This window comes from Aquarana catesbeiana, linkage group LG01 (genome assembly GCF_042186555.1).
Source record: "Aquarana catesbeiana isolate 2022-GZ linkage group LG01, ASM4218655v1, whole genome shotgun sequence".
In the NCBI taxonomy this organism is placed as follows: domain Eukaryota; kingdom Metazoa; phylum Chordata; class Amphibia; order Anura; family Ranidae; genus Aquarana; species Aquarana catesbeiana.
In genome coordinates this window covers 454,901,250-454,914,200 of record NC_133324.1, presented here as the reverse complement: position 1 = coordinate 454,914,200, position 12,951 = coordinate 454,901,250, and the positions used below count along the sequence as shown (strand labels likewise).

Here is a 12,951-nt window from a genome sequence, read left to right as displayed (position 1 = left end):
ACAGCCCGCAGAGGCTTATGGTTGAAACATTGGTCGGCTGATAAGGCTTCTCAGCACAGTCTGTGTTTGGTTCCATTTAATGGGAAGCTACTCTTCGGGAAGACTTAGAATCAGCAATTCAGCGGGTTTCCGGCGGCAGATCTGGCTTAATCCCACAGAAGAGAAAAAGACACAACAGCCCTTTCGGTTTAACAAGGGATCCAAAGAAGGATTCAGAGAGACCAGGGCTTACAGACAGTTTTTCAGACAGTGGAGGGGAGCTGGTTCAACCTTCCACAAACCTTTCAAGCCCAGGGACAACAAAGCTCCTGGGGCTATGTTTCCACTGCTGCATCCCCAAAGTCGTGCGATTTACACTGTGACTTTGCTGTGCGATTTGTGATGCGATGTCATTCGACCTGTGAAAACCATGTGAGAACGGGTCGCACAGATGTCGGAACAAATGAGTGCAAAAACCTTTTTTGGAGTCGCTACGACTTAAGTCGCACCAATTAGAACGGGGACCATTGAAATACATGGGTTTTGACTTGTCATGCGACTTCGTATGTGTCAGGTCGCACAACAGTAGTGGAAACAGAGCCTAAGGCTTCAAATAAGTCCTTCTGAAGCTTTCTCCTCTTAACCCTCTCAAGTAGGAGCAAGACTAGCCCAATTCAGGGAGGGTTTGGGCGGACAAATTACATGATGCCTGGATTGTATCCATCATTCGATCACGTTATCGTCTCGAGTTCAGAACAAGGCCCCCTCAGACCTTGTTCATAGAAACTGGACTTCCTATGGATTTGGAAAGGAGGCAATGTTTGCAAGGATATATAGGGGAGCTGTTGGCAGCAAGGGCCATCCTTCCGGTTCCAAGGCACGAATTGGGTCAAAGAGTATGTTCCCCTCTGTTTTTGGTCCCAGAGGCCTCACTGGGTTTCGGACCAGTTTTTGACCTCAAAGTCATGAATTCTTACATGAAGGTTCCACCATTCAAAATGGAGTAATTGGAAACGATTGTTTCGGTTGTGGAGTTAGAAGACTGGATGGTTTCCATTGATCTGGCAGATGCGTATCTTCATGTCTCCATAGACTCATCTCGCCATCGCTTTCTGAGGCCTTCCGTGGAAGGCTCTCATTTTCATTTTTAATCTCTCCCATTCGGTCTCTGCAGGACTCCGAGAATGTTTTTAAAGCTACTGTCTGCTGTTGTTGCGACTCTCAGGGTCAAGGGAGTGCAAATATTCCATTATCTAGACGACATGCTACTTCCGGGTCCGTCAGATGAGCTCCTTCTAGTTCATGTGAATTTCACCTGCAAAACACTAGCTCGTTTTGGTTGATCAACTTTCGGAAGAGCCAGATGCATCTGACCCAAATGTTGGAGTATTTAGGAGTACAATTCAACACGGATCAGGGTTGTGTTTCCCTTCCTCAGAGGAAGGTCCAGGAGATCCAGTCTCAGACAAAGCAGTGATGACTAGGCCTTCTATGATGCTGGAGGAATGCATGCAGTATCTGGGGGTTTTATCAGCCACAGTTTCAGTAGTCCCGTGGGTCAGATGGCGCAGAAGGTTTCAATGCAACTTTCTTCTTCAGTGGGATCGTCTGCCAATTCCGATAATCTGGTCCCTGGTTTGGTGGTCAGTAGCTCGCAATCTTTCCCGCGGAGTTCCGTTGAAGGCCTCAGAACCAATAGGGGTGTCGACCAATGCCAGTCTGGCAGGCTGTGGGGCACACTGCCTGGGACAGCAGGTTCAAGGCCAATGGAACCTTTTGTGGGGCGAAGAGTTCAAATTTCCTGGAATTGGATGCTGTCAGATGTGCTCTTAGCGTTCCAAACTATGTTGCGAGGTCGAGCTGTCAAGATACTTTTGAACAACAAAAGTACGGTGGCTTATGTGTCTCATTAAGGGGGGCATGTCAATCTTCCTATGCAGAGAAGAATCTCGGCTCTCTTACAGCATCTTAAATCCCAGGGCCTGGCAATGTTTTAGCAGATCGCTTGAGTCGAGGCTTTGGGGATCACAACAAATGGGGCCTCAACCCCAAGTACCTACGCAAGATCTTCAGGTCTGGGGGACGCCTTTGATAGATCTTATGGCATTAGAGGAGAATTGTCAACTGCCTTGCTTCTTCTCCCAGACCTAGCATCCACAGGAATTGGGTCAGGGTGCTCTGTCCAAGTCTTGGAACTTCTGCCTTAGTGTATGTGTTCCCGCCGCTTCCATTGGCTCTCAAAATCCTGCTGAAGATTCAGCGAGAAAGGGTCACAGCAATAGTAGTCCTACCTTACTGGCTCAGGGAGCTGTGGTTCCCTCTGGCTTAGAGGATAAAGTTGGGCTCACCAATCCCTCTGCCTCCTTGTCAAAATCTCCTTCTGCAGAGTGGGGCCTGACACCCGAACCGCAGGAGGATAAAGTTAATGACATTATTACAGGCTCGTCAGAACGAATGGAACCTATCACCGGATCTGGAATACTATGGAAAGGGGTTGGGACCTTGGATCTCCTTCAGTATCTAACATTTTGGAGTTTCTGCAGAGTAGTCTCCAAGGGTTAGCTTATAATTCCCTGAAGGGTCAAATCCCTGCCTTTTCGGCTATGTCGTGTACAATATATGCTCTACATCGGTTGGTGATCTGATTTTTAGGGGCAGCCATAGCAATCAGACCTCCATTGAAATTGTTTTTTCCAAAAGAGGACCTAACACTAGTCTTAGGAACATTGCTGGTTCCTCCGTTTGATCAAGCTTTCTCTTGTTCATTTTTTCTTTTAACATTTTTTTTTTTTTTACTAGCCGTGGCCTTGTTTGGTGCTCCCAGACAAGTTAGTCCTTAGGCCAATAACGAGCTTTCTACCTAAGGTGGCCACATAATTTCGTATGAACTAGGAGGTCATTCTCCCAGCCTTTCCGGTGGATACAGCTGATGATGAGTGGAGTAGGTTAGACCTGGTCTCTGCGGTTTCAACCTACCTGAAATGGACTAAAATCTTTGGAAAACAAGATCAGCTGTAGGTTTTCCCAACGAGGCCTAAAAAGGGTATGCCAGCAACATCCAGAGTTGTGTCTTCCTGGTTTGTCAAGAGCATGCATATTGCATACAAAACGCTGGGCCTTCTTCCTCCTTAAGAGATCAAAGCACATTCAACGAGGGGTATGGCAGCATCCTGGGCATACGCGAAGGTCGCCCCTGAGGTAGTTTGCAGAGCAGCAAGCTGGAGCGCGCCCAACACCTTTTATTCCGTCACAGCCCGCAGAGGCTTATGGTTGAAACATTGGTCGGCTGATAAGGCTTCTCAGCACAGTCTGTGTTTGGTTCCATTTAATGGGAAGCTACTCTTCGGGAAGACTTAGAATCAGCAATTCAGCGGGTTTCCGGCGGCAGATCTGGCTTAATCCCACAGAAGAGAAAAAGACACAACAGCCCTTTCGGTTTAACAAGGGATCCAAAGAAGGAGTTGTGTCTTCCTGGTTTGTCAAGAGCATGCATATTGCATACAAAACGCTGGGCCTTCTTCCTCCTTAAGAGATCAAAGCACATTCGACGAGGGGTATGGCAGCATCCTGGGCATACGCGAAGGTCGCCCCTGAGGTAGTTTGCAGAGCAGCAAGCTGGAGCGCGCCCAACACCTTTTATTAGGCTTAATATGGCTTGTCCGCCTGAGGAAACATTTGGCTCTACGGTTATTACGGCGGCTGTTGCCCATTAAAAATTTTAAGTAGCATTGCATTGAGGGTTTGGCTTATTTTTTTTATTTTTTGTCTTCCCTCCCTTCTTAATATTGCTTGGTACATCCCATAGTAGGCTGACATGGGGAGGTCCAGGAATAAGGAAAATTGTTATACATACTTACCATAATTTTCCTTTCCTGGATCCTCCCCATGTCAGCCAGAGGATTCCCACCCAGTCTATCCGTCGCGAGGCAGGGTTTTTTCGAACACTGGTGTGGGCAGACAGCCGCCCTTTTATGGGCTAGAAAAGAGGTGGTCCTGGAGGGGTCAGAGGGGGCTGAGCATGACATGGGGAGGATCCAGGAAAGGAAAATTACAGTAAGTATGGATAACAATTTTCCTTAATATTGAAAAAGGGAAAAAAAAAGAAGGCACAACACAAATATTTCTATATAACAGGTGTGTAAGATCTGATTTCCTTGTAGTACTCTTGTCCAGCCAATTGACTTTAATGTCCTATACCATTAGAGAGCACATTAGAGTTATGCTTACTGTATACTACTATTATTCTCTCTAGAATGCCATCTTTGTGTTTTACATATACAATTCATATGTTTTCTTTTAAGACATGGTTGTTTCTGGAGTGCCTCAAGAGAATGGTATTTACCACGCCAGTGAAATTGCAAGCATGGCTCTAGATCTAGTTGCTGTGTGCAAGACATTTCGAATTCCTCATAAGCCAACCACTCAGCTTAGGATCCGTGCTGGAATTCATTCTGGTATGTTATGCCACTCCACCAAACTTATTGATTACTAAACTGAATGGACACTTACTATTAACAATTAAAGTGGGACACTAAGGAGTGATACTAATACTGTTGGGCCCTTATTTAACAAGGTATATAAGAAAAATTGAGAAGGGGTCAAGTGTCACAATTATTGTCATGTCGTATTTTATCATTACATTCCTTGTCTATGTTATTTCCAAAATTAGGAATCCAATAGCTTAACAGATGTATGTTTAGGAGGTGGGTAAACATTAACATGTTTTCCATTAAATATAAGAGACAATTCAAGCCCTGAGTCTAAAACAGAACTAAACCCGTTGAATGATAACTATTAAAGATACTAACATTAGCTCTCAACCGAACTGTCAAGCTCTCAAATGGCTGGTATCATAACTGATGTGCACCATAACAACTACGGATCAAACAGAGGCTGAGATGGCAGCTTCCTTGGCTGTAATAGATAGGAGGGTTTAGTTCCACTAAGTGGTGTGGACAATTATAAAGTGTGCCTCTGTAATAAATGAAAGGCCTATTAAGGGTGTTATCTTTGGGGCTGGAACATTTGAACTTAAATACTAAGTTTGGTGTCATTAAACTGTATTAGCCATTGAAACATAGCACGATTAAGCCTCATAGACCAAAAGAAATGTTACAAAAAGTGAAGAGAGAAGGGAATAGTAATTTTACAACAGCAGTTGCGTCAGGGCCTGGATTTAAACCCAGGACCTTTGCTGTGTCTGGCTGTAACTCTTCTCACTGAGCTACCTGAGATTCTGGCCACCTCTGTGCCTGATCCATTGGACAATCCTGCCTTGATTGGTGCTGAACCTTGAACTCTTTGCTCCTCCCATGAACTTCCTGATTTCAGCCATGTCTCTGCACTTCCTGTTTGCCAGATTATTGTGCTATCTCCAGCCAGTATGTCACTCCTGTCTTCCCTGCTGCTTACCATATTTGCTTACACTCGTTATTGACCCTTGGCTTGGTCCTCGACTACGCTTCTGCCTGACCCCAACCTGTAACTACTCATTACTGACCTTTTGGCTTGTTTACTGACCGCTTCTGTTTGATCCCTACCTGCTTATCTGCTTCTGGACCCTGGCTTGCTCACCTTCTGGTCGGGCAATCCCGAGGATCACGACCTGATACTAACACACAGAAAAATCAATCTCCACCACCAGGAGCTCTGGTGAAAACCAGTTAGTCTTTATAGCCCTTCACTTTTTCCACATTTTGTTATGTTACAGCCTTATTTGAAAATGGATTACATTCAGTATTTTCTTAAAAATTATACAAACAATACCCAATAATGACAATGTGAAAGAAGTTAGTTTGAAATCTTTGCAAATTTATTAAAAATAAAAAATTTAAAAAAACATGTACATAAGTATTCACAGCCTTTGCCATGACACTCGAAATTGAGCTCAGGTGCACCCTGTTTCCACTGATCATCCTTGAGGCTGGGTTCACACTGGTCCGACAAACGCTCCGACATTGAGAGCTCATGTCGCATGACGTGTGAAATTTAATGTTTCCCTATGGGAGCCGTCCTAACTGGTCCGACACAAGTCGTTCCGACTTTAGAAATGCTCCCTGTACTACTTTGGTCCGACTTTGATCCTACTTCAGCCTATTGACTATCATTGAAGTCGGATCAAAGTCGGATTGCCGTCTTGCATGATCCGACTTCGGCACGCGACTTGTGCTCAGATGTTCTTGAGGGGGAACTCCGCGCCAAATTTTAAATAAAAAACCGGCATGGGTTCCCCCTCCAAGAGCATACCAGGCCCTTGGGTCTGGTATGGACCTTGAGGGGAACCCCCTACGCCGAAAAAAACGGCGTGGGGGGTCGCCCCCAATCCATACCAGACCCTTATCCGAGCACGCAGCCCGGCCGGACAGGAATGGGGGTGGGGACGAGCGAGCGCCCCCCCCTCCTGAACCGTACCAGGCCGCATGCCCTCAACATGGGGGGTTGGTGCCTTGGGGGAGGGGGCGCGCTGCGGCCCCCCACCCCAAAGCACCTTGTCCCCATGTTGATGAGGACAAGGGCCTCTTCCCGACAACCCTGGCCGTTGGTTGTCGGGGTCTGCGGGTGGAGGGCTTATCGGAATCCAGGAGCCCCCTTTAATAAGGGGGCCCCCAGATCCCGGCCCCCCACCCTATGTGAATGAGTATGGGGTACATGGTACCCCTACCCATTCACCTAGGGGAGTGTCAATAAAAAAAACCGATGACCACGCCCCCTTATGCCGTCACAGTCCCAGCATGCCCAGGGACTGTGACGGCATAAGGGGGCGGGGTCACCGCCTATATAAGTCAGAGCAGAGCGCACAGAGAGCATTCCAGCCGGGGAGAGCGTCGTGTCAACATCGGAAGAAGAGATGAAGAGAAGAAGCGGCGAGACAGCGGCGACAAGACAGCGGCAGCAGACCGGGCCCCTCGCTGGCAATAGAGCTGGAAGAAGATAGCGGCGGGGCCCGGGAGAAGAGGCGGAACACCGGGAGAAGTCGGAAGAAGATACCGGAGCTGCCCAATAAATTAATTTTGAAACCTGTGTACTGTGGTTTTTTTTATTGACACTTCCCTAGGTGAATGGGTAGGGGTACCATGTACCCCATACTCATTCACATAGGGTGGGGGGCCGGGATCTGGGGGCCCCCTTATTAAAGGGGGCTCCTGGATTCCGATAAGCCCTCCGCCCGCAGACCCCGACAACCAACGGCCAGGGTTGTCGGGAAGAGGCCCTTGTCCTCATCAACATGGGGACAAGGTGCTTTGGGGTGGGGGGCCGCAGCGCGCCCCCTCCCCCAAGACACCAACCCCCCATGTTGAGGGCATGCGGCCTGGTACGGTTCAGGAGGGGGGGGGCGCTCGCTCGTCCCCACCCCCATTCCTGTCCGGCCGGGCTGCGTGCTCGGATAAGGGTCTGGTATGGATTGGGGGCGACCCCCACGCCGTTTTTTCGGCGTAGGGGGTTCCCCTCAAGGTCCATACCAGACCCAAGGGCCTGGTATGCCCTTGGAGGGGGAACCCATGCCGGTTTTTCATTTAAAATTTGGTGCGGAGTTCCCCCTAATACCAACCAATGCCAGGCATTGGCGGGGATCCAAGTCGGATCCCCGTTCATTGAAAGTCGGACACATGCCGGCTTTATGTCGCAGGGCAAAGTCGGATCCAAAGTAGGACGGCTGTCGTGTCGCACCAGTGTGAACCCAGCCTCAGATGTTTCTACAACTTGATTGGAGTCCACCTGTGGTAAATTTGGTGGATTGGACATGATTTAGAAATGCACACATCTGTCTATAACAGGTAACAGTGCATGTCAGAGCACAAACTAAGCCATGAAGTCAAAGGAATTGTCTGCAGACCTCCGAGACAGGATTGTATCAAGGCACAGGTCTGGGGAAGAGTACAGAAAATTTTCTCCATCATCCATAAATGGAAGAAGTTTGGAACCACCAGGACTCTTCCTAGAGCAGGCCGCCCTCGCCAATCTGAGTGATCACGGGGAGAAAGGCCTTAGTCAGGGAGGTAACTAAGAACCTGATGGTTACTCTGACAGAGCTCCAGAGTTTCTCTGTGGAGAGAGAAGAACCTTCCAGAAGAACAACTATCTCAACTATCTCTGCAGCACTCCACCAATCAGGCCTAAATGGTAGAGTGGCCAGACAGAAGCCACTCTTTAGTAAAAGGCACATGACAGCCCACCTGGAGTTTGCCAAAAGGCACCTGAAGGACTACCAGACCATGCGACACAAAATTATCTGGTCTGATGAAACCAAGATTGAACTCTTTGGCCTGAATGGCAAGTGTCATGTCTAGAGGAAACGAGTCACTGCTCATCACCTGGCCAATACATCCCTACAGTGAAACATGGTGGTGGCAGTATCATGCTGTGGGAATGTTTTTCAGTGGTAGGAACTAGGAGTATAGTCAGGATCAAGGGGAAAAATGAATGCAGTAATGTACAGAGACATCCTTGATGAAAATCTGCTCCAGAGTGCTCTGGACCTCAGACTGGGGCAAAGGTTCATCTTTCAACAGGACAACGACCTCAAGCACACAGCCAGGATAACAAAGGAGTGACTATTGGACAACTCTGTGAATCTCTGGAGAGATCAGAAAAATGATGAAGCTTAAGAGGTTCTGCAAAGAAGAATAGGAGAAACTGCCCAAAAAATAGGTGTGTCAAGCTTGTAGCATCATACTCAAAAAAGAAACAAGGCTGTAATTGGTGCCAAAAGTGCTTTAACAAAGTATTAAGCAAAGACTGTGAATACTTACAGTATCTCACAAAAGTGAGTACACCCCTCACATCTTTGTAAATATTTTATTATATCTTTTCATGTGACAACCATGAAGAAATTATACTTTGCTACAATGTAAAATAGTGAGTGTACAGCTTGTATAACAGTGTAAATTTGCTGTTCCTCAAAATAACTCAACACACAGCCATTAACGTCTAAACCACTAACAACAAAAGTGAGTACACCCCAAAGTGAAAATGTCCAAATTGGACTCAAAGAGTCAATATTTTTTGTGGCCACCATTATTTTCCAGCACTGCCTTAACCCTCTTGGGCATGAGTTCACAGGTTACCACTGGAGTCCTCTTCCACTCCTCCATGATGACATCACGGAGCTGGTGGATGTTAGAGACCTTGCGCTCCTCCACCTTCCATTTGAGGATGCCCCACAGATGCTCAATAGGGTTTAGGTCTGGAGACATGCTTGGCCAGTCCATCACCTTTACCTTCAGCTTCTTTAGCAAGGCAGTGGTCATCTTGGAGGTGTGTTTGGGGTCGTTATTATGCTGAAATACTGCCCTGTGGCCCCGTCTCCAAAGGGAGGGGATCATTCTCTGCTTCAGTATGTCACAGTACATGTTGGCATTCATGGTTCCCTCAATGAACTGTAGCTCCCCAGTGCCGGCAGCACTTATACAGCTCCAGACCATGACATTCCCACCACCATGCTTGACTGTAGGCAAGACACACTTGTCTTTGTACTCCTCACCTGATTGCCGCCATACTTGACACCATCTGAACCAAATAAGTTTATCCTGGTCTGATCAGACCACAGGACATGGCTCCAGTAATCCATGTCCTTAGTCTGCTTGACTTCAGCAAACTGTTTGCGGGCTTTCTTGTGCATAATCTTTAGAAGAGGCTTCCTTCTGGGATGACAGCCATGCAGTCCAATTTGATGCAGTGTGCGGCGTATGGTCTGACCACTGACAGGCTGACCCCCCACCCCCCTCACCCCTTCAACCTCTGCAGCAATGCTGGTAGCACTCATACATCTATTTCCCAAAGACAACATTTGGATATGATGCTGAGCACGTGCACTTAACTTCTTTGGTCGACCATGGCGAGGCAGGGGCGGATCCAGAGTCTAGTCTCGGGAGGGGCACTGCCAGAAAATACCCTTTTTTTTTTTTTTCGGGCAGTTTATCGGAGAAACGGCTGGTGTTGGCGCTTCAATCATCATGGCACCCTGGTTATTATGGTGTCAGGATGATTGAAGCGCATTATTTCTATTCTTACATTGTAATATAAAATTAAATAGTTCAACTCACCATAATGCAGAATCAGTGAGAGCCCTGAGTGTGTCACTTGCCACGTCACCTGCCACACGTTGCGGATTGTCACTTGCCACGTCGCCTGTCACCAGATGCGGATTGTCACCTGCCGTGTCACTTTCCTACTAAGGTCCTACAGTTGCTATGTCCCAGAGTCAGGCAGCAGAGAGATGATGTAATCTCTCTGCTGCCCACAGCTGCCTTCATAGTGAGGGCGGAACTGCAGGGATGCAGGGTGGGCGCAGGGTGGTGAGATGTCATCTCTCTGCTCCCCTGCCTGCCGGCTCCCTGATTGGCCAGCAGCCCACTCCACAGTCACACATGGAGCCGCCCAGCTACCCCCCCATCACCCGCCCACTCACCGACTCACACACTGACGGAGCCGCCCGCACTGTCACCTGCAGGGCTGCCTGCACTGTCAGCCCCGGTGGAGCCACCCGCACTGTCAGCTGCGGCGGAGCCGCCCGCACTGTCACCCGCATTCTCGAAGGGGGCAATTGCCCCGTTGCCCCCCCTGGATCCGCCCCTGTGGCGAGGCCTGTTCTGAGTGGAACCTGTCCTGTTAAACCGCTGTATGGTCTTGGCCACCGTTCTGCAGCTCAGTTTCAGGGTGTTGGCAATCTTCTTATAGCCTTGGCCATCTTTATGTAGAGCAACAATTCTTTTTTTCAGATCCTCAGAGAGTTCTTTGTCGTGAGGTGCAACGTTGAACTTCCAGTGACCAGTATGAGAGAGTGAGAGCGAAAATACCAAATTTAACACACCTGCTCCCCATTTATACCTGAGACCTTGTAACTGTAATGAGTCACATGACATCGGGGAGGGAAAATGGCTAATTGGGCCCAATTTGGACATTTTCACTTAGGGGTGTACTCACTTTTGTTGCCAGCGGTTTAGACATTAATGGCTGTGTGTTGAGTTATTTTGAGGGGACAGCAAATTTACACTGTTATACAAGCTGTACACTCACTACATTACATTGTAGCAAAGTGTCATTTCTTTAGTGTTGTCACATGAAAAGATATAATAAAATATTTACAAAAATGTGAGGGGTGTACTCACCTTTGTGAGATACTGTATGTACATGTGATTTTTTTTTTTTTTTTTTTAATTTTTAACAAATTTGCAAAGATTTCAAACAAACTTCTTTCAAGTTGTCATTATGGGGTATTGTTTGTAGAATTTTTAGGAAAATAATGAAAGCAATCCATTTTGGAATAAGGCTGTAACATAACAAAACGTGGAAAAAGTGAAGTGCTATGAATACCTTCCGGCTTCACTGTAGACTCCACACCTCAGGTGAGAGCACGTCTTCTGCCAGGATGACCTGCCTCTGTACCTATCTCGCAGGTTCCCGTGTGAGCTTCTCACTGCTATAGAAACTGGTCTTCAAGCCTGACCCCTGAGCGTGACAAGTTGATTACTGCAGATGATGACATAACAAAGTGGGCGTAGTTTATATTCCACCCTTCTTCTAATATTATCTCTGAACATTGCAATAGTAAGCTGTTTAGATTAAATGACCAACAGTCACATGCTAAACTGAATAAATTGTGTGGGAAATGCCTCACACAACTCTATGTAGGTTGAAATAGGGAAAACTCAGCACTGCCGAATTAATATGCCCAGATTCAGTATTGCCAACAAAATTTTTGTAACCATGCTAATGAGGAACTTCAGGTTATAAGAAGAGAGGTTGAATAAGAATGTCAGCTAATTCACAATTTAGTACCAATACCTAGAGGTGAAAATGTAATGTGCCTTTATAATTTTATTTGAAGTTATTCATCACTCCTGTGAAAGAAGCCTATTTATATTCAAGTCTACGATCAACTCCTTATATGACATGCAGCCTATTCTTTAGTAAGTTTAATGGTGATTTATTATCCTGACATGAGTTCTTGTTTAAGGGGTACGTTTTGGCAGACACAAGGCAGAGATAAATATATCCCTTTACTACATTTTCTTTTATTTTCTTGTCCCTTTACAAAACAATAAATTATCCACAGTGTAATGTAAATGCTTCCTGTAGGACCTGTAGTTGCTGGAGTTGTTGGGACAAAAATGCCACGGTACTGCTTGTTTGGAGACACAGTGAACACAGCTTCGAGGATGGAATCGACAAGCGAAGGTAAATTTGGCTACAAGCCATGCATTTTATATCTAATCCTGCTGTAGGCATTACTTGTCTCAAATTAAGCAACCTGATTATTTAAAATGATACCTTTTGGAATATCATAGACAGTTTAATGTTGTGTAGTGTGTGTTTTTTTTTTTTTTTCTTTTACAACTCAGTTTTCCAAATGGTTAATTGATGCCAATAGTCAGACGGTAAGCCATATCCTCCTACTGCAAGTTACCCAGGAATCCAGTGATACACCCTCAGTGGGGAAGATTGTTGTCGACCACAACCCCAGTAAACATTCTTATCAGTCTCATTCTTTCTTGCCTGAATAGGATGTCAATGAATGTTACCATGTTTGTAGTGAATCACAAAATTACAAATTCTGTCCTGCATTACAGTAAAATATCGGTATTGTATAGGGCTGCCACTTTAAGACCAGTACTGGGTCACATTGTATGCATGTACTACAATATTGTTTGAACAGCATGTTTTTGTGTTTTATTCCCTTTTAGTAAAATACCCTGTGCAAAGGCTTGTTCACACCAGCAAGCATATTTTACCACAGTCACTGATATGCACTGTGAAAGAGGTGGTCCTGATGCATTGTACGGTGCATAGAAAACAATCAGCTTCCAGGTTTTATTGTCAAAGCTTATAGCTGATTTCACACTGGGGCAGTGGGTCCGTTAGCAGTAAAGCGCCGCTGGTTTTAGCGGAACTTTACCATTGTTTTAGCAGCGCTTTTCGGCGAGAGATGACCAGGGAGTAGATTAGAAGCTTTGTGGTGACATTGGTTAGGAA

At 46.4% G+C, this 12,951-nt stretch overlaps 1 protein-coding gene across 1 annotated transcript in view; it reads left to right on the top strand.

Moving 5' to 3' along the window:
- The window catches only part of LOC141124418 (atrial natriuretic peptide receptor 1-like), a 393,221-nt gene that overhangs the window by 313,995 nt on the left and 66,275 nt on the right, over positions 1–12,951 (top strand). The window contains exons 20-21 of the mRNA XM_073612264.1: positions 4,281–4,433; positions 12,058–12,156. Coding sequence (XP_073468365.1) covers positions 4,281–4,433; positions 12,058–12,156 — 252 coding nt within the window. The remainder of the gene's footprint in view (positions 1–4,280; positions 4,434–12,057; positions 12,157–12,951) is intronic.